This window comes from Glycine max, chromosome 18 (genome assembly GCF_000004515.6).
Source record: "Glycine max cultivar Williams 82 chromosome 18, Glycine_max_v4.0, whole genome shotgun sequence".
NCBI lineage: Eukaryota > Viridiplantae > Streptophyta > Magnoliopsida > Fabales > Fabaceae > Glycine > Glycine max.
Window position 1 is genome coordinate 5,036,114 of NC_038254.2, and position 20,638 is coordinate 5,056,751.

At 32.3% G+C, this 20,638-nt stretch overlaps 3 protein-coding genes and 1 pseudogene across 6 annotated transcripts; 1 reads left to right on the forward strand and 3 right to left on the reverse strand.

Moving 5' to 3' along the window:
* Positions 1-8,373: 8,373 nt before the first annotated feature.
* LOC100808720 (probable protein phosphatase 2C 26) lies at positions 8,374-11,990 on the reverse strand. 4 transcript variants are annotated; one of them, XM_003551163.5, is made up of 11 exons: positions 11,752-11,990; positions 11,610-11,661; positions 11,396-11,475; positions 11,108-11,189; positions 10,840-10,910; positions 10,645-10,724; positions 10,391-10,488; positions 9,242-9,365; positions 9,074-9,156; positions 8,799-8,847; positions 8,374-8,717 (listed from the first exon to the last, which is right to left on the reverse strand). In XM_003551163.5, exons 1-11 carry the CDS (start codon positions 11,946-11,948, stop codon positions 8,665-8,667), a joined length of 969 nt encoding a protein of 322 aa, XP_003551211.2. In that variant the 5' UTR covers positions 11,949-11,990; the 3' UTR covers positions 8,374-8,664. The 4 variants fall into 4 exon arrangements, 2 of the variants coding, with proteins under 2 accessions (XP_003551211.2, XP_006602072.1); XM_006602009.4 differs by having other exon boundaries at positions 10,840-10,913; XR_005889698.1 differs by lacking the exon at positions 8,374-8,717 and having other exon boundaries at positions 8,795-8,847; positions 9,074-9,151.
* A 423-nt stretch (positions 11,991-12,413) lies between these two features.
* LOC100807683 (bone sialoprotein 2) lies at positions 12,414-12,995 on the forward strand. Its single transcript, XM_003552885.4, has 2 exons — positions 12,414-12,444; positions 12,550-12,995. Exons 1-2 carry the CDS (start codon positions 12,414-12,416, stop codon positions 12,993-12,995), a joined length of 477 nt encoding a protein of 158 aa, XP_003552933.1.
* A 426-nt stretch (positions 12,996-13,421) lies between these two features.
* Positions 13,422-17,440, reverse strand: MT2 (malonyltransferase). The gene is made up of 10 exons (NM_001251383.2): positions 17,082-17,440; positions 16,899-16,984; positions 16,748-16,814; positions 15,600-15,742; positions 14,990-15,038; positions 14,752-14,889; positions 14,570-14,650; positions 14,316-14,492; positions 14,152-14,238; positions 13,422-13,808 (listed from the first exon to the last, which is right to left on the reverse strand). Exons 1-10 carry the CDS (start codon positions 17,265-17,267, stop codon positions 13,746-13,748), a joined length of 1,077 nt encoding a protein of 358 aa, NP_001238312.2. The 5' UTR covers positions 17,268-17,440; the 3' UTR covers positions 13,422-13,745.
* Positions 17,418-20,540, reverse strand: LOC113000146 (UDP-glycosyltransferase 87A2-like; annotated as a pseudogene).
* Positions 20,541-20,638: the final 98 nt, after the last annotated feature.

Here is a 20,638-nt window from a genome sequence, read left to right on the forward strand (position 1 = left end):
ATATCACATAATCATCTAAAATAGTACTTCTCCTTTCTCTTGTAGATCTCCGCAAAGGTACTGTCTCACGAAGCATAGGTTCTTGAGGATCTTGAGTTTGTTCTTCATGAACGACCAAATTATCTTTAGTGGGAGATTCGATAACAATATCTTGTAGAGGTTCCGAATTTGCTTTATCAAAAGCAAATGTATGAATCGGTTCTGGAATTATTACTGATTCTTCCTCTAAGACAAAGTCTCAAACCTTATTCTTCCCCCCAAACTCAATATCCTCAAAGAATGTGCTAGTTCCCATCTCAAAAATTATCTTTAATTTGGGATCATAAAATTTATAGCTCATGGATCTTTCAAAATAACCAATAAAGTAGTTGCTCACTGTTTGGGAGTCCAATTTCCTTTCATTTAGCTTATAAGACCTTGCCTCAGCTGGACATCCCCATACATGAAAATGTTTTAAACTAGGTTTTCGCCCAACCCAAAGCTCATAAGGTGTTTTGGAAGCTGCCTTGGTTGACACTCTATTTAGAATGTAAGCTGTAGTCTTTAGTGTCTCTCCCCGGAGTGACTCTGGTAAGTTAGAATGACAAATCATGCTTCTTACCATATCCTTAAGAGCTATGTTTCGTCTTTCAACCACACCATTCATGTTAGGTGACCCCGACATGGTGTACTGTGGGACGATTCCACATTCCTCTAGGTACTTGGCAAAAAGTCTTGGACGTTGTTCACCTGAATTGTCATATCTGTCATAGTATTTACCACCACGGTCAAATCTGACACTCTTTATTTTTTTGTTGAGTTGATTTTCAACTTCAAGTTTAAATGTTTTAAACACATCCAGAAATTGTGACTTTTCATATATAAGAAACAAGTATGTATATTTGGAGTAATCGTCTATGAATGATATAAAATATTGTTGACCATTCCATGAAAGTGTATGAAATGGCCCACAAATGTTCGTATGTATCAATTCCAAGACGTCTGTAGCTCTATATGCACCTAATTTCTTGCTTTTGGTATGTTTACCTTTAATGCATTCAACAAAAACATCAAAGCTTGTGAAATCAATGAAACCCAAGATTATGTTTGACACAAGTCGTTCAATTCTGTTCTTAGAAATGTGACCTAAGCACTTATGCCATAATGCTCCTGAGTTTGTATTATCAATTCTACGCTTAGTACCACGCAATTCTGCATTAAAGAATTCACCATAGGAAGCTATAGTATCAAGTAAATATAGATTATCATTAGCCAAGAGTGAACCAGTTCCAACAATATCTGAATTAAAAGACAACCTAAACACATTGTTTCCAAATGAACACAAATAACCTAATTTTTCCAAATAAGAAATTGAAACCAAATTTCGTCTAAATGACGGTACAACAAAAGTGTCTTTCAAATCCAAATAAAAAACCAATACATAATAATAATCTAAAGTGCCCTATAGCTTCCACCTCCACCGATTTACCATCTCTAACATATATCCATCTTTTAGAATCAATTGGCTTCCGGTAGCTTAGGCAACCCTTTATTGAAACACTGATGTTAGTAGTGGCGCCAGAATCTAACCACCAAGTGGTTATAGGTACTGAAGCTAAATTGACTTCAGAACAGACCAAATTAAGAAACATAATCTTTGCACGCTACGCATGATATTTGGTATATTTCTTCTTTACATGTCCAGACTTACTACAAAAGAAATAGTTGTTATCTTGATTTTTTTTTTTTTTTTGTGCTGGACCCTTAGCAGCTTCATTTTTAGGATCCTCATTTCTTTTTCTTTTGCCTTTGTTTTTAGAGGTACTTACAACATAAGCATTTTCAGTCCTTTCTTTCTTCAGTCTTTCCTCTTCTTGCAAACAGTATGAAATGAGATCATTAAAAGACCATCTCTCCTTCTGATAGTTGTAAGAGATCTTAAACTTGAAGGTAGATAAATTAGCATTAAATGAATAAGCAAATCTTCTGATAGCTCAAGCTTTAGTGCCCATAATTTTGAAGCAATATTTGACATTTCCTTTGCCTTGATACTTCATGGAAATTAAGTTTTGAAGAAGAGTATTTGTTTTCACCTTATCGTTTTTTGCAAAGCGCTTTTCAATTTCAACAAGGAATTCTTTGACACTAGTTATCTCATCTTAAACAATACCCCTAAAGACATCAGGAATGCCACGCTTAATGATCATAAGACTCATGTGATATGAGTGATCCCACTTCTCATGAAGTTTCCTCTGGTCAAAGGTACTGGAATTCGTAGGAGTAGGGAGTTTCTCACTCCTTAATGCAAGGTTTAGATCCATGCAGCCAAGAACAATTTGCATGTTCTCTTTCCAGTCCTTAAAATTTGTACCATTACGAACGGAATTGAATTCAGATTAGTAGATATAGAAGCAACAACTGAAAAGATCAAAATAAATAATACAATAGGCTCACATAACAATCATCAATGCATTTAAATAATGGTATATCCCATCTCAAGATATCCAGTGCACCATTAATATACCTTCTTTGGACAATGGTATTAATTGCTAGTGATATTTTTGTTGTAATGTTCAAACATTGATGATAAAAGTATATCAAATAACAAACTCATCTTTTGATGTGACTTATCATTCACATGCAAAACCTCATAACTATCACACGTTTAACATCACAAGTGTATATGTAAATGAGTTAAATGATAACTTTCCTTTGGGTCAATCACCATTCATATAAATAATCACACACATTAACATTTCTCATGAACAATCTACACAAGAGAGATCACTTTGGTGATATCTTGATTCAATTATCTCATTTAAATGCTAAACAATTAAAATGATATACCATAGCTAAATTTTGAACATTGATGCACCAAATCCAAAATTAAAACATTTATAGAGTAAATTATTTTAACTATTTATTTATTTTAAATTTTAGAAGCCCGTGATTGTTATTTTAATCCACTGTAGTGGCCTTTAAAAAGTAAGAACGAGCACAAAGTACATGAAAATATGTAAAATATCTAAAGTAATTTGCTTGATCTTGCCAACAATATGTAAAATATCTAAATTCATTTAAAATGTAGAATATGTCAGCATCCTGAATAAATAAAATTTTCAAAATCATACATGAATAAAGTATGGGTGGCTTTGATACCAAATGTTGGGATTCAATCAATCAACCTAATTTGATTCTAACAGACCATCATTAATCTTAACCACATGTTTTCTATTCATGTAGAGAGAAATTGCTACATAAAGATGAATGAAACCTCATTTTGTTCCCATACTCATAATCATGATAAAAACTAATTGCGGAAGCGTACATGGATTAGTCAGAATGATGATGAAAGATTGATGATAAGATTGGTTTTATGATGTTCCAAATGTAGAGAGCCCTTTATGTTCTCTGGATTTTCTCCTCTGTTGCTAACTCATCAGTTATCCTAAATCTGATAATTATAATTTGACCCCTCATCAAATTATAATATCATTAATGGTATCTACACAATTAGTCTTTTATGACATATATGCCCTTAGTCATAATTTTATATTGATTAAATCATTTTAAGATTTTGGCTAATAATATAATGGTCATAACTCATTCAATTATGTGATATATATATGACCCAAAATTGCTATTATGTAATTAAGAAAAATTAGGGAAGAAAATCTAAGGTTATAATCAATTAATACTTTGATCTGGTTAAATATAATGTGGTTGGGTTACATATAGCTAAAAGTAAAGAAATGATTATAGCCTCTTTGGGTTGTCAAAACAAAATGATTCTTAAAGAAGAATATCTGTCTATCAAGGAAGAATTTGTCTATTAGATTTACTTATATTCTCCTAATGACAAAGCTGATGATGTCTCCACGATAAATTTCTTTCACATTCAGTCACCAATTGAAGGAAAAGAACGGAAGCAAAGTATTCCAAATATGTCACCTATTCTACCACTAAGGTTTGAGGTGGTTGCAAGCAGAATATTAAACATAATCTAAATGGGTCCATTCATTATGCAAATTGCGACAGAAAGCAGCACTGAAAAATATAAATGATGGTGCTGACTGTTAATCAAGATTATTAAATCATGACGATTACTTTTGAACAATTTCCTAAAGTAAACACACAGGAATGTTGGGACAACTAGGGTATTTCCTTGACCACTAATGTAATGGCAGCTGACTTATAATGCCTATTTTTAAATAATTAATGATACGATCTTGCTAATTAGTATCTTAACAGAATTAGAAAGTTAATCAATAATAAAAAATCGTTTTAGATTACATTAGAAAGAAAGAGGCATTAAAAATCACGGTGCCAATGGATTCATAAAGTTTGTAGTTGAATAAAAACTTGCACGGTAAGATTATTTTTAAATGTGATTTCCTTATAAGTTAAGGTTTTTTATTTGTATTTTTTATTTGTATTCATTTTTTTAATTTTAGTTCATGTAGGTTAATGTTTTTTTAATTCTGGTTTCTATATGTTTTTTTTTTGTTTTTTTCCTATAAAATTTTAATTTTTTCATTTATAATTCACATAAATTTATATTTATTGAAATCAAAATTTAAAAAACACAAACTTACTTGCATGCACTAAAAATAAGAAAAATATCTCACGGACACTAAAAACATATTTAAATGTTAAGATATCTTAGTGACATCCATTGATGAAACAATAATAAGAAATATTTATTAGAAATTATTATTGATTAATTAAAAATCATGGTTTGAATGAACTAACAATATCTGTTGAATAATGATATCCCCCCACCATTTTAATGTTCTTCAATAGTTCTTGCACAAATCGACATGTAATAAATTTGATTGTATTGAAATGAATGAGACACGTTTAAGAATTTGACTTGAGATTTTTTTTTACTTTCAATTACAAAATATCACCTTATTTTGATCTTTTTTATTTTTATTTAAAAAACTGTGTAACAAATAGTGTAAAATAACTTCTATCATTTTCATTATTTCCTATTAAAGCTAAAACATCGTAAAGAGTATTTGTAATTGCAATTGCAACTTTACTTTATTCATCTCAAAAAGTTACACGACCAATATGGTTTATATATCAAGTACATATTGGTTATCACTTTAAAATATATCACAACTAATTGTAACTGTTTATATCACTTTAAATAATGTTTGATTGTATAGTGTGTCTTGAGTGGTTTTAGTTTTCTTCGGTTTTGCTTAGTTAATTGGGAATTTATCAAATGTTGAAATTTCGAAAACTAGATAAAAAAAAAAATGTACAGGGAAAAGGGCCAACCTACCTATAGAAGCATCGTAAGTGACTCTAAGATGCAAACATTAGCAGGCAAGGCAAAACAAGACAACAAAACAGAGGAACTTTCATTCAACCCCAAATTCTCATTTGTCTTTTGCCAAAAAAAAATCGACTTGTGTTTTCATCAGTTAATTTTTCACGTACTGGAGTTTGTTTCTTCCCTGATCGTGTCAATTGTTATGGTTCCTTTGCAACCCACACGACACTTTATTCTGTTTCAGGTTATCAAATTGGTGAGTGTGAAGGCATGTCGGTAACTTGGTTGGCCATGAATCTAAGAGCATGTTTGATTTTCAATTCAACTTGTTATTGCTGTATATGAAATTTTAAGATCAAATCCAATGGTTCACCACAAATTAAACGCAAAATAAAAGGTAAGAATACTTTTACAAATTTCATTTTATCATCAATGTTCATTTACATTAGATACCCAAACATACACTAAGTCCCGTAGAATCAGGAAATAGAATTCCAATGTGTTTCAACCTCAGCCTATAAAGCTAAACTAGTTGCCAAATGGGAATTTCTGTGAACTTAACTATATATTTGCTCATTTTCTATTTGGTAGCTAGACTTATATAAAATTCATTTAATAATAAATAGTGTATTAAAAAAAATGTGTTAACAAAATTCTTGCATTATTACTATGAAGTTCTAAGAAAATGATGATAGGTGGATATTTATTTAAAATTTTATAAACACATTTGATATAAGTTATTTATTACTATTAAAAAGAACATTTATGTGTCACCATTTAAAGAAGAAAAAAACTTTATAAGAAAATAATCTTAAGTTTTGTACGCGTGTTATTGGACCAGTTTAAACTTAAAAAAGTTATTTAAAAAAGTAGTTTAAACAAATACATTGGAAAAACAAAAACAAAAACAAAAATACTTATTTCATTAAAAAAAAAAAAACTTAAACAAATAGACCCATTATCAATCCACCAAGCATAGTTGTGAAAACAAAAGTCTGTTAAATATCCCCCTTTCAAGCCCTCTTTTGCGCTTTCATGTGTTGCATCTTGGCAATTTAGGTTCATTGCACTGTTACTTTTTCTTTAGTCCGAGTCAATCTCCCTTTTTCTTCATCTGAATCTTGAATTATACGTACGAATCTTTCTTCCTCGTGTTCTTGTCCTCTAAAAAGACCATATAGCATGCTTTAGGCCTTTAGCTATGGCTACTTAGCGCAAAGTTTGTTGAAATGGTATGCTTGAATGGCATGCAGTGCACTATTGACGACACTATATTGGTAGGTGTGCAAAGCAATTTTGTTTAAGATGAGGAGGGTGGACCTGACAATTGGGCATGTCATTTTGTTGTCCAAAACTATCTCACATCTACCCCGTGAAAAAAGTTGTTGTAAGGTCTAGGATTATGTGGTTTTAATTTATCTCTAGGTGACAAATACTTATATTTTTAATTTATAAAAAAAATAATTATGTCTCATTGAAACTAGTTGGGATTACATAATTCTAAATGATGAAATAATTTTTGTCATGCAATTAATAGGGTTGAGTCTAATGAAATTAATTAATTCTTTATAAAAAAGATTATTTATAAGAATTATTTCTTACAATCAGGGTCGGTCTAACGATAAATGAGACTTAAAATAAATTTTGAGAGAAATGTTTTACTCAGAAAATAATATATGGGTTCTATTTGCAAACATATATAATTTTTTTTTCTAATAAAATGTTATCTTTTTGGTTTTAAAAAACTTAAAAACAAATATTTTTTTTTGGTAAATCTAAAGCTTAAACTTTAATTTTTAGAAAGAATGTAGCAATCAAGGTTTGAATCTCTAATAAAAAAAATACTTAATGCGGGATTGTATCTTCAACAAAATTGCCTATTTTTAGAAAGAAAAAAAATCAACAAAATTGCCTATAAAATAAATAGGAAACAAAAATTATCGCCATGCACCTTTTCCGCACATTGTCAACCCACTTGTATTCTTTATAAGCAACATGGACTACTAGGCATGAATGTGACAGGCTTATTGTTCGCTAGTATTTCAATTGAGAATACAGTGGTAAATAATGAAATTGGGGGTGTGTATAGCTAATTCTACTAAACCAAAATCATTGGTCGGGTGACTTAAATTTGATGGGATATACCGTGGTTTTGTTGGTTGAATACATATGCGTTCCCTTAAGTGAAAATGGGAGGACATGATTAAAGAATATGTTGGGATATAGATATCTTTGTTTCTCATTTGCTCTTTGCTGTTTAGTTGCATGATTCTTACAGTGTGTTTAGGGTTTAGTACATGTGAAAATAAAAATTTAGATGTGTGTTATCTTGAAACATATTTCTTTGATTTCATTTTTGTTTCGTATTGGATATTTATCCATTTGTAATAAAAACGCAAGCTAAAATAATCACATAATAATTCAATTATTTGTTTGAAAAGGAAGTGACATTTCGAACTACAAAAAAAATGTCAATAGTTGTTGAAAATGTTGAAGGGGGAACGTTCCGAAATTCACCTTCGAAGCTTGAAAAAAATGCAAGGAAAAATGTGTATAACTACAACTTTTTTCCTAGGTGTTGTCATAAAGAAGATTCAATGTGTGTTAAATTATATTTTTTTTTTCAAGTATATAAGTTTAACGAAGGATAAACTTATGTTCTATTTATAAACCTAATTACAAAATATACTTTTAAATAATTACCATGAGGGTCATGTCAAACTTTAAAAACAAGTTTATATCATATAAACAAGTTAAACTAAATTCTTATAAAGTCTGACTTTACTATTTTATTTTCATCCCATGAGTAATAGTGATTTTAATTTTCATCCCTTAAGTAAAAAACATTCTGGAAAGGTGCAAGTAGCAATTTTTGGGATGCAGGAAGCAATTGCCACCCATTTAATATTTCATTAAAGCGGCCCACGAATTTTTTGAGCTCGTTGTTTAGTGGGTTCCTCACCCAGTCTACTAACTAAATGGGCCTACTGGTTTTAATTTTAAAGAGAAACAAAAAAAAAAGTACTATAGCTAGGTTTTTCCATTTAATGATTTTGAAGTATTTCATTTTCTGTTTCATATTATTTGTTTTTTTAAGATAATGTTTGCTGTTACTGGTTGATTTTTTTTTCTCCTATTATTCACAATCATGCTTCTCCAATGTATCAGAGACAGTTCTTAGATTATAGCATCTCAAACAAAACTATTTCTGAATGAGTATCTCAGACAGCCTTTCTCAATGCATGCAGCACAACAGGCAAAGCAGGAGAACTCACTTCAATGAATAGATCCTTATTTCTCAGAGCATCACCAAAATTTAGTTGCCGCAGTATACTTAAGGCAAACCCTTCTCTAGTGATCTCAGCAATCAGGACTTTGTCTTCTTTCATTATTAGCAAATCTCATGAACTCACAATCTGACCAACTATTACAGTGATATCATCAAGCTTTCCACCTGTTACAATAGAAGAAGAAAAAAATGAGGTCAGCCACATGTAAGAAAAAGGAATTGTTTTAGAATTATTTTATGACACACCTGTAAGCTTCATTCCAAGAATCTTCTTCCATAAGGGTGGCTCAAAACCCTGGAAAATTATTAAGAAAACAAAGAAACTAGATGGTTATTGCAAATATTGTCATTGGATTATTTTCCTGGTTAATGGTTGCTAATCTTTACACGAATGAGAAAGTGATTTCCCTAATAAGAAGTAATCAAAAAATAGAAAATTATAAAAGAATGCATCATTTTCTATAAACAAAGTAATATCTTGTTAAGCAAAGGAAGTCTTAGTTATAATATTCTTTCCTTACCCTAGACCTGGCTTCCAACGAATAGGGAGAATCAAAATTTGAATCCATTGCATGACTGCTTGCCAAGTTAGCTAATGCCTTTGCTAGCAACAAAATAAATTTCAAATTAGTGAAAAAAATCATATGACCATCAAGATTCATTAAACTGACTAATCAAGAAGACAATACCAGCCTCTGCAACATCTTTGTATCTAACAATGGTTGGCACAATTTCATGATCAAAAACATTATCGAAAAGCCCGTCGGATCCCATGACAATTGTGTCTCCTTGTATCAACTCCACATTGCATACCTGTTTTCCTGCAGAGGTTAGTAAAAGAAAATATAATAGAAGAACCACACTTATCTCAACTGGAACATGAAACTATCCCCTTTGGAAAGTGGTGTATTAAGTTCTGACTCATTAAAGGTAATACATATATTGTCCTTCACCCAAGCCAAACCATCATTTTTAAAATGATACTTACAACACAAATCCTGGAGAGAATACATAATTGTGGACAACAATAAAGGTCCAAAGGAGGCGTCGTGCCCCCCAAAACCAATAGTTTGACTGACATGTGAACTTAAAATGCAATTGTGAGAATACAAATATTGTTATGTAGTACCGGATTATTCTAAGAAGTACTTAAATTAATTATTTACAGACATGTTTATGTTAAAGTTGAATAGAATTGATTTTGATAGGATTAATTTTGAACTGTTGAACATGATTGCAATGTGTGCCTAAATTAATCTCAACCATAAATTTACATTGAGAATTTGAGACACATTTTTAATTAGAAAGTATAAGAATTGATTTTCCAGCGCCAAAAATAGGAATTAGTTATTTGTTTTGTCTGCCTCTTCTCCCCCCCTCTTCCTATTAGGACTATAGGAAAGGGAGAGTTAGTTAAGACAGTTAAGATAATGATTAATTAGGGGGCTAATGAGTGAAATAAATAAGAGGATGTAAGGGGAAAGGATTCATTCTAGCTTGTTTGTATCATCTGTAGTTTGAGCTTTTGAACTTTGTGAAAGGAGAAATTCTTTGTAAAGGCGAAACTCTTGGAGGAAAAATTTCTCTCATATTTTCTGTTCTTTCCATTCAATTCAATAAAATGTTTTTATTCTTGGTTCCTAACACCCCCTCTCTCTTCACTGAGGCGAGTTCAGGACCAGAAAGAAGCACAGGCATGACATGGACTGAGCAATTTGCATATGAAAAAATGGTTTTGTTAAAAAAAAATAATTAGAAATCTTGCATAGTTTGAAGTGTCAACAGATAGAGTGGAAGAGGAAAAGAAACTTAAACAATAGTAGCAATGATTGTGGTACCGCTGCATCAAGGTATGTTTGGCCAACCCTCTCAGAGCTTAGTTGGAATGGGCAGTCAAAGTAGTGCTCTTGTGGAGAAGTGGAAAAAACTACATGACCTGGAAAAAACACAAGGAAATTCAGGTTCTCAACATCAGAGAAGGAATCAAGTGTTCTCAATAAAGAAAAGGCTAGAAATTAAAATACATTGAGCAAATTGCATTACATCTTTTAGAAAATACTATTATCAGATGAAATATAGCACATGATATTACCATTACGGATGAGTCTTAATCCACAATCTCCAACATTAGCAATCTTCAGAGTTCCATTCTTCTCCAGCATAGCAACGATGCTTCTTAGACAAAAGTAAAAATGAGCTAATTAATGGTAGAAACATCTAACAAGCAAGTCAATGTTTGGTCATATTTCTCCAAATTGGCAATCCAGATAAAATAGGATAAACTTACACAGTAGCTGAGCCTGTGGAGAAAGTGGCGGCATGTGCTTTCCTAATAAGAATCTGAGGATCATAGTTCACCTGCTAAATCCATCAATATTCAACATGTTTGTGTTGTTAGCAAACAAGAATACATGCATAGAAGCATTCTTATTGATATGCTGCTCAAAATGGAAAGAAAAAAAAGGTTTAAATTTGAACAAATGAATGTACTTGGAAACCAAAATAATTCTAATTTAGCAAATTCCTCATCAGAAAGTGTGTTTATGTTATGCTACCTCCTCATCTCCTACAAAATTGGAAGCATTAGCAAGCAATTCACGAGGGAACAACGAAGGATCCACGTCCTCTTCAGCCCAACTGCGACACATAACAGAAAAGCACCATTTTTAAGACACAGCCTTTGCCACATCACAGAAGACAATATCTCAAAATGAAGCAACACAGCACCATTTAAAATTAATAACTAGTAATAAAAAATTGAACTTTTTTATTCAGGGAGTTCTTTCTTATTTCTTTACAAGTCTTCCACAGTGCAAGAGTCAAATACTAAGAAAGTAGCATACCCAGAGACACCATCGGCAACAGCAATAACTCCCCCATTATAGTTGCTCACAAAGAAAGCATCTTCCCCACCTGTGTTAACCTTTAGAAAGAAAAGACCGGGACTTAACCACTTAACAAACAGAACATGTGTTGTGTACCTGAGTATGCTTACAATGATGTTATTATTCATAAAGAACAAAGGATGTTGTTTCAGTTCAGATGGATTGCAACTACCTTTTTTGGATGTGGAATGAGGCAAGTCCCAACACAAAATGATACCTCTGACCTACAACCTCAGCAACAGAAAGCAAGCCAAAAACCATGTTTAAGAAAGGCCAAAAAAACAAAAAGAATCAGAAAATGAAGTGTAACTCACCGAATTACAGGGTTAAGTTCTGAAGAAGAAGAAGAGAACACCACTCTCTTCCTCCTCTTAGCGGTTTCATAAATAGCAGATATGGAATGAATGAGTGGTTGAGATTGAGAATGAGAAATCATTGCAGCCCTCAACATGGGAATTGCCATTGTTTCCCGCTTCAACCTCAGCACTCCCTCTCCTTCACACACTGCCATCAAAATCGACGTTTATCATCATTTTCATTTTGCCAACAAAATTCAAAAGAGATATATAATTTAATATCCAAGAAGTTTTCAACAGGCACCGGTTGTCTAGTGGTAGAATAGTATTCTGTTATAGTATAGACCCGGGTTCAATTCCCGCAAACACAAAATGTAAATATATTTTTAATTCTTAGTTCTTTTTTTATATATTTTTATTCTCTTATTTATTTTTACTATTTAAGATTAATTCTTTATTTATTTATTTTTAGTCTCTAATCAAATTTTTTAAAAACTAAAACTGCTAATAAAAAAATTAATAAAAAACTAAAATTTGATAAATAAAATCTTAGCTAACCATTTAGTTTTACAAAAAAAAAATTTATTTTTTATTTTTATAAACTCTTTCGAAATTTCAACATTTCTTTCCCCTCTTCGTTCAGTCTTCACTCTTGAACTCCTCAGTTTCAAGTCGCAGAAATGAACAGTGGCACCATTGATTTTGTCGAAGGTAAACAAATCTATTTGTCATTTTTTTCTTTTAATTTTTTCAGGAAAATAAAGTTTATTCATTTTTTCTTGAGAATTGATTTTTTTTTCGTTTCGGTGTGCGTAGAAAACGGAAACGGGAGCGACTCGGACGCGAATTCCGATGATGCACCGGAGTACTACCAGCCGATTTCCGCTGTTGACGACGACGGGAGCTCAGACGACGAGCACGACGGAGAGCTCCGGCACGTTCCGAATGGTTTCGCGGTGCACGTCATGGTGAAGAACGGGATCTCGTCTCTGGATCTTAACGACATCGCAGAGAAGAGCAGCAGCGACGAGGAGGAGGAACAAGAAGAAGAAGAAGAAGAGAGGAGAGAGGATTTCGAGAGAGCGCTGAGAGAAGAAGAGAACCGGCGAAATGCGCCGCTGACGATAGAGAATGCAACGAGAGTTATGGATGTGATGCGCAGAGAGTCTTTCGCCGGAGTGGTTCCCGATTGGGCTGCTCGAGATCCCAATGATCGTTGGGTCGATCAGCTTCGCCGATTGAGGCAATCGTCGAACACTTGAAGGAAAATTAAATACTCAATTAAGTGCCGAGTCCTTTTCGTTCCAGTTTTGAAATTATTATTTTGGATGAAGATTTAGAATTTTGTGCTCGAAATAAAATTTTATGTTTGAAACTTGGGATCTTAGAAACAATTGTGTTGAAATTCAGTGTGTTTGGATATCAAGCATAATCGATTTTGGTTTCAAAAATCATGGTGAAGAGTTGAAAAGTTAGAAAGTGTTGTTTGGTTGGCATCATAAAAAAAAACGTAATTCACTTTTCTAATTAGAAATATTTCAAACCTCATCAAAATAATTTGGTTCAACGGAATTCACGTTTTTGGAATCCAATGATACAGTTACTTCTCCGTTTGTCGCTTTGAAACACATGAACCGATGTTTGAAGCTGTGCAAAATACGCCTTACAAATTCTACCTGCCATAACAATTGAATGGAAAGTGTTGTTTCTTCTAATTATTATTAAGCCTGTGTAAAGGCCAAAAGCTATATTTGGTACAAAGAAGCATAGGCATAATTAACTCCGAGACAGATTGAATATAAGATTAGAAAAACTAAAAAATTCTAGTGCCAAGTACAATCACTTATCTAACTCGTGAATTATAATTTAACATTTTAACTTCAAAACTGGCATTCAAATATGACTGTAGCTGCTCCTTGCTTTCAAAGCTTCAAGTTCCACGCATCCTGATTTATAGCTAACACAATTTAGTTTTGTTCATTCCAACCCGAAGAAGGAGCAAGGTCCCCACATTAAGCACCGATATTTTCAATATCAGCACCTTTGTCCATTCTTTTGACGATTCCAGCAATAACCTGAAAAATGAGTCCAGAAAAACAAATATCAGCATATTCATTGAGCTAGAGGACACGACTAACAATGCTAACTAGCAGTTCCACATTATAGTTAACAAACAAGAATCGGTTATCAATACTTAAAGAAAAGAAAAGGGCAAAATGAATCAAAATTATCCACTAATTAGCTTATGCAATTCAATTATTTTAGAAGATCCCTCGTTTAACTTCTCCAAAAACTGAAGTGTATAAGCTAATTTTAACTTGTAGGAAAACTTTTATTCACTTTACCTACTCATTTTCTTCTATAAAATACTTATTGATTTTTTTTCCCAAACCAAACCTAAATTTGTATATTTATTACCTTTCCGGGTCCCAGTTCATAGCTTTTCTTCAGACCCTTGGTTAGAAGAGTCTTCACTGTTGTTTCCCATTGAACAGGTGAAGTAACCTGCCAAATGCATAACAGGTATAATTATTTCCCATTCATGTCTTCTTGTTAGATTGAAACAAGTATCAGTAGCATACCTGGCGTGCCAATATCTTCTTTATTGTGTTAGGATCTGTATGTGGCTGTGCATTCACATTGGAGATGACTGGTATTCTTGGGGTTCTGATTTCTGTTGTTGCCAATGCTGCTTCCAATCTTGACACAGCTGGTTCCATAAAACTAGTGTGGAAAGCACCAGCAACAGCTAGGCGCACCTGCCACAGAGAAGCAAAGGCATTATTTCTTTGAGGAAAGGTGGCATTGGAAAATAGAAAATTGGGCAAAATAATACCGTCATTCGAGCCTTGAAAGACTTTGCCTTGGATTCTAGCACTTCAACTCCTTTTAATCCCCCAGAGACAGCATAGTTTCCCTATCAAAAGACAAACATTCCAAACAAGCTACTGGTTATATATAATCGAGAAACAGATTTTTGCTTAAGCTTATAAAAAGGTAGATTCACAAGAACCTTACTGGGCACAGGTAATTGGCAATCTGAACCTTCTCAGCTTCAGGAACTTCCTGATTGGCTGCATCACACAATTGTTGGACCTTCTCTGAGTCCAGTCCTATCACACTAACCATAGCACTTCTAGCAGCATCAGCGGCATCCTGGATAGAGAACATAAGTTATTTCCCAAGACATACAAATTAGAATCCAAACAAGTTGAAGTGAGACAAGAAACTAGACCAGTTAACAGATATTGCTTACCTGCATGGCCTCTCCCCTCAGTTTGACCAACTTGAGTCCATCTTCAAAGCTTAAAAGTCAAATTAAATACATGAGGTCAATGGCATGTCAATTATGAGAAAGTTGAACCTCAAACAAAACCACTCAGAACAATTTAGTCACACAACTCATGTTAAAAAATTACAGAGGTTAGATAATTATTCATTACCATATATGCTGCAAGCAGGCAGAGAATGGTTCTAAACTTCTTATTGGTGGATACTTTTCCCACAGGCTATAAAAAATAATTTATTGCAATGTACTGATGAGATTTGAAGTAAACAGAAGATCTTAAAGTCAATTATTCACATTCATAAAACCCATGGTTGAGACTTGGGTCACTCACACACTATCCACTAGGTTTCCTTAATGCCACTGCCAACCTCAAATTAAAGGTTACTTAAGTAAACTATATGACACAGAAGTGTTGTGGCCAACAATGAAAGGGCAAATATGCCATAGTTACTTATTATGCTTTTACTAAGAAGATTTCTTGATATGTGGGGAAAAATATGAAAAGAAAATGAAGAAATGAAAAGGAAAACAATAGAAAAACCATTGTGATAAATAGTAGTTACTCTTGGTAACTCACCTGAAAGCCCCAGCAAATGCCAGAGCAGTATATTCTCCCAGGCTTAAACCACATGTAACATCAACTGAGTCAATAATCTGCTGACCTCCTTCACGTGCACGAAGTAGCTCTATAGCAGCAAGACTTGTGACATAAATAGCAGGCTGAAGAAGCAGAGAATCAGATGGTAAACATTGCATCTATGACAATCTTTACAAACAATACAAATTTCATCAGTAACAGAGTTATGTATTGGTGCTAGTTTGATATCATAATCTGTTTATAGCCAATACAGCTGTTCTTTGTTTACTTTAAAAAGAATCTTGATTACAATGGCAAAGGAGGTCTAAGGTCTGGTGAGGAGAGAACTAGATACTGAAGAACAAAGTGGCCCAGCTGGGATTTGACCCCCTAGGATCAAGTAGTTCCATAGTGACCTAGTGCCACTTGAGTTATGGCTCTAGGGCTCCTAGTTCCTTTTATATGTTAACAACAAAGATTTTTTTATTTGCATATTTTTTTTTTAATTTGGCGAAACATAATAAGCTAAGGGCACAGATTTAAAGAAAGTTCTGAATGGATTCAAGTGATCCACCAGAAGTATTTTCCATTTAACTTCCAACCATTAAACTGAAATTGCCTTGACCAGTTATTTTGCATAATGCCAATTCCATAGCACTCCACTATGTTGGAATGATCTTCAGTTTTAAAAGTATCTATATCAAATTAATCATTGAATCACAACTCACAAATAGCATGCCAATTTCCAGCACACTATTTTATATATACCATTTATGCACATAAAACATGCTTGCTTTTTGAGTTTCAAGCAATAGCAGTGCAAAGATCCTTTCCTAACTTCAGGTAGAGTATCTTAAACAGTAAATAATCAGTACATAAATAAAAATTACAGCTTATTCTGAGATAAATGACAACTCGGTACAACATTATTGAGCTATTAGTTTGATCGTGAAGGGAATGAAATAATAACGAAGTTAGCTCCAAACCATTCCATTATAGTATAAACAATATAAATAATGGCAACTAATGTCATTCTACAATAAACACCATATCCCTTTGTTCTATCAATAGCCTACGCCAAATGAGAATAGCCTAGATTGGTAGTTTATACTGAACACGGAGTCTAAGAAAAGCATTAAAGCATATACCTGGCTAATAACGGTGGAATCTAACTTTTCTTTTGGCCCATTGATGCATATATCAAGAAGATCAAACCTGAATGCAGAAATTACGTCATGAGAGATAAAAGAATAATTTTAAAAACTTCAAAAACCGGTAATAAATTAAGTTCGTAAGTACCCCAAAATGTCATTTGCCTTGTTGAACAAAACCGCAGCAGCAGGCACATTTTGAGCTTCTTTCCCCATTCCAACAGCTTGAGCACCCTACAATCATAGAAACATTACATGCAAAAAAAAAAAATGTTTGCAATTCAAAATTATAAATGATGCCGTTTAGAGGGCCGGAATCGGGAGAGCGTACCTGGCCCGGGAAGAGGAATGAAGTGGAGGCCTTGTAATCGGCGAACAAAGCCTGGTGAACGGAAGCCTGAGATCCAGCGGAGACGCTCATGGAAACCCTAGAGCGAGGGAGAGAGTGCTTGAGAGCGAAGATTCTTGTTCCATTGGCGAAGAAGGGAGTGGAAGGAAGAGCGAGAGAGGAAGACATGGCACGGAGCGAAGAAGAAGAAAAGGTGCGAAGGAAAAACGAACAGGAATGTGAATCAAAGCTTGCATAAATGGGACCTTGATTTTGTCCAGGGGCGGAGCTTACAAGACGTTGGGTTGGTGAATTTAGAACATAGTTGATGACATCATTTCAATTCACAAACTGAGAATACTAGGTAAACCAAAAAAAAAAAAAAAGGTAAATAATCATATTTGTGTTCCAAAAATGTAATTGGTGATAAATTGATTTTTAAAAGTATAAATTTAATTTTTAAATATCAGTAAATTCGTAAGATTATTTTATAATTTAATTATTATTAAAAGTTGGAAGATTAAATTTTAATTTTTCATCGGTTGGATCGATTTGTTGAATTTTGCTATTAAAAAAATACTACAAATTATCTGGTACTATGAGATTAATAAAAAAAAAGCAATTAAACTAAAAATAAAAGAGGACTTTTTTACCCTTATTATGTGCAGTAAGTTCACACCACCGTAGCTGTCGGCGGTTCATACAGGCTGTGCCACCCACAACGACCCACCGGAGGAGCCTTAAGCACCGACACAACAAACCGGAACCCTACATCACCATTGTTTTACTGAAATTTATTATTAACTAAAAAGGGCAATTGTGTCAACTACAGCATTTGTGCAAACTTCATTTACAACGTAATTAAAATACTATGTCAAAGGGTATCAGGATCCAGTCTTACACAATAAATCTAACGGTTATAACGAATTCATCCACCATACACCACTTTACACTCAAACTTTTTTTAAATGATTTTATAAATAGAAATCACATTACTTTAAACTCATTTTTATCTAAAATTAATTTTTATAAAACTAAGGACCCATTTGTTTAAGTTTTTTGAAAAAAAAAATACTCTTTTTTTAATAATATAGGCATTTTACTTTTATCAAGTATTTGTCTAAATTATTTTTATAAAGTGTTTTTTTAACGTAATCAAACTCTCATTAAATTTGTTTAAAATAAGCTCACCGCCACCCACCCAATAAAAACTAACATATTTGTTCTTGGCATTACACTTTTTTTAAAATAATGTTTTTAAATTTTTATTTTTTTAAGTTTACACAAATTCACTCTAAGTTTATTTAAAATAAGCTAATTATCATTCACCCAATAAAAACTAATTCGGTTCTTCTTGGTGCTTTGAAAGTTAACTGTGGTTTTAAAGTGAACCAGTTAGGAGGTTTAGTGTTAAAAATATTCTTTGGAATATATACGTGAGCAACTTTTTTTTTCAAAGAGTAAAGGCTACGTGTTTTTTTTTATTCGAGGGCCATCCATTTTTTTTCTAACTATTTAATACAATTGTATATTTAAAATTTTAATTCAAAATTATTGATTAAATTAAAAAAAATCTTGTGTCAATTGATTCACACGATTTATAGCATAATATATAAGTAAATTATAATTTAAGTTTAATTGTTTTTCTTATATCATATTATATGTCTCTTTTTTTAATTTGTCTTAAAATGATTCTCGTTTTAAAAATCAATAAAGCATTAATAACTATTTAATGATACAAATATATACTGAAAAAATAACTAATATTTAATTTAATATTTTTAATATATAATAAGTGATTAATTAGCTTTTTTCAAGTATTATTCTCATAATAATAATTTGGGTCTTATCAAGAAGTTAAAAAACCTAATTATGATAGTTAAAAAATAGATTTATAATTTTTAAATTATTTGATAAAAATATAATTATTTTGTGAACATAATATAAAATGGATGATAAATAATTTTATTTCTTAAGCGAGATGATCTATATGAAGATCATGCATATAGAATTAAGATTAGTGATTACTTTTCGACTAAAAAATATTCTAAATTCATCTTATAATTATTGTCTTTCTGTTTTTTAGTAGTATGATTAATAATTTAATAAAGTGTACGTAATGATAGAAAGACAAATAACTAGATACAAATTTCAACCAACAAGAAAGTAGGAAAAAAAAGTGTAAAAAATAAACATACAAAAATTCATTTTCTTTGTTATATAGGGACGTCCAATCGTTTATTGGTAAACAGAGCAAGAGACGCTTAGTTTTATTGGTCTAACATGAAAGAAAAAAAAATAGAAATATTAAGTGAACACAAGCTAACTAGGCAAATTATTGAATTTCTATAATTCAGGAAAACAAATCCAACATAGGACAATTCAAAATTTAAGGGAAATTTAGAGTTTGTTTGGATGGAGAAATTTAAAATTATAAGAAATTTTAAATTTTAAGAATTTTAAATACTTTAAGTGAAATTTTTTTATTTTTAAAATTTTGTATTTGGATAAAAAAAATTAAAATTATGAGGATGAAAAGAAGAGAAGATATGATTGGTGTGCTAGTTATACTTGTTTCTCTATGCTCACACCCGAACAATCTTATTTCTTTTAGAATGAAATTGAAATTCTAAATTTTTAATTGTTTAAAATTCTGTTTTAAAATTTCTAAATTTTAAATTCTTTATAAAAAGCATTCAAACAATGAATTCTAAATTACAAAAATTCAAATTTTTTGATAAATTATTTTCCTCAATTAAAATTCTTTATCCAAACGCATTCTTAATATTCTAAATACCATTTTGAACTTGAATTATGCTCGTTCCACTCTCAACCATATTCTTCATAAAGGCTTCGATCTCAGATGACCCATTTTTTGTAATTGCAAGCTGAGCCATATGTTGAAGCTCCTTGGCTCTTTTCCTCATATCTCTACCAGCGTCACTATCCAACTCCATGAACTTCCTCAACAACACAACAATCTCATCTCTTCTCATCGAGGTGTCCAACTTATCATCCTTCTTCACTCTATGCCCACGCCTTCCAATCCTCCACTATGACCTTACTAATCAATAGTTGATCCATGGCAATTGGGAAGGTAAAAAAGGGCACCCCAGCAAAAACACCCTCTATAACCGAATTCCACCCACAATGTGTCCAATAACCCCCCAGAGAAGGGTGCAACAACACCCTCAATTGATCACACCATGCCACAACCATCCCCATGTGCCCATAAATTTCTTTCAACCATGGAGTCTCACCACGCGTTACCAACATGAATCTAACATTGCTATCGTGCAATGCATTGGCAATTTCGTCCATTTGGGCACTTCAGATTGAGAGGTAACTTCCATGTGAGATGTACAAAACAGAACATTTGGGTTGGTGATCTAGCCAATCCTAGTAACCAGGGCTAGCACCATTGTTAGCACCATTATTAGTGTAACATGAATTGGCACCATTATTAGTGTAACATGAATTGTGTAAAGATTTGTTTTATAATTTAAAATTTATAAAAAATATGGTATTCATATTAATTCTGTTTTTATAAAATAAATTAT

Bases quoted from the DNA above. Each gene is read 5' to 3' on its own strand.
- LOC100807683 (XM_003552885.4), top strand. From the start codon at position 12,414: ATGAACAGTGGCACCATTGATTTTGTCGAAG. The intron at 12,445-12,549 runs GTAAACAAATCT...CGGTGTGCGTAG, and splicing joins CACCATTGATTTTGTCGAAG to AAAACGGAAACGGGAGCGAC.
- MT2 (NM_001251383.2), bottom strand. From the start codon at position 17,267: ATGTCTTCCTCTCTCGCTCTTCCTTCCACTCCCTTCTTCGCCAATGGA. The intron at 16,985-17,081 runs GTACGCTCTCCC...CTATGATTGTAG, and splicing joins CATTCCTCTTCCCGGGCCAG to GGTGCTCAAGCTGTTGGAAT. The intron at 14,651-14,751 runs GTAAGGTTCTTG...GTCTTTTGATAG, and splicing joins TTGCCAATTACCTGTGCCCA to GGAAACTATGCTGTCTCTGG.
- LOC100808720 (XM_006602009.4), bottom strand. From the start codon at position 11,948: ATGGCAGTGTGTGAAGGAGAGGGAGTGCTGAGGTTGAAGCGGGAAACA. The intron at 11,476-11,609 runs GTAGTTGCAATC...TTCTTTCTAAAG, and splicing joins TCATTCCACATCCAAAAAAG to GTTAACACAGGTGGGGAAGA. The intron at 9,366-10,390 runs GTACCACAATCA...GCAGGAAAACAG, and splicing joins AAACATACCTTGATGCAGCG to GTATGCAATGTGGAGTTGAT.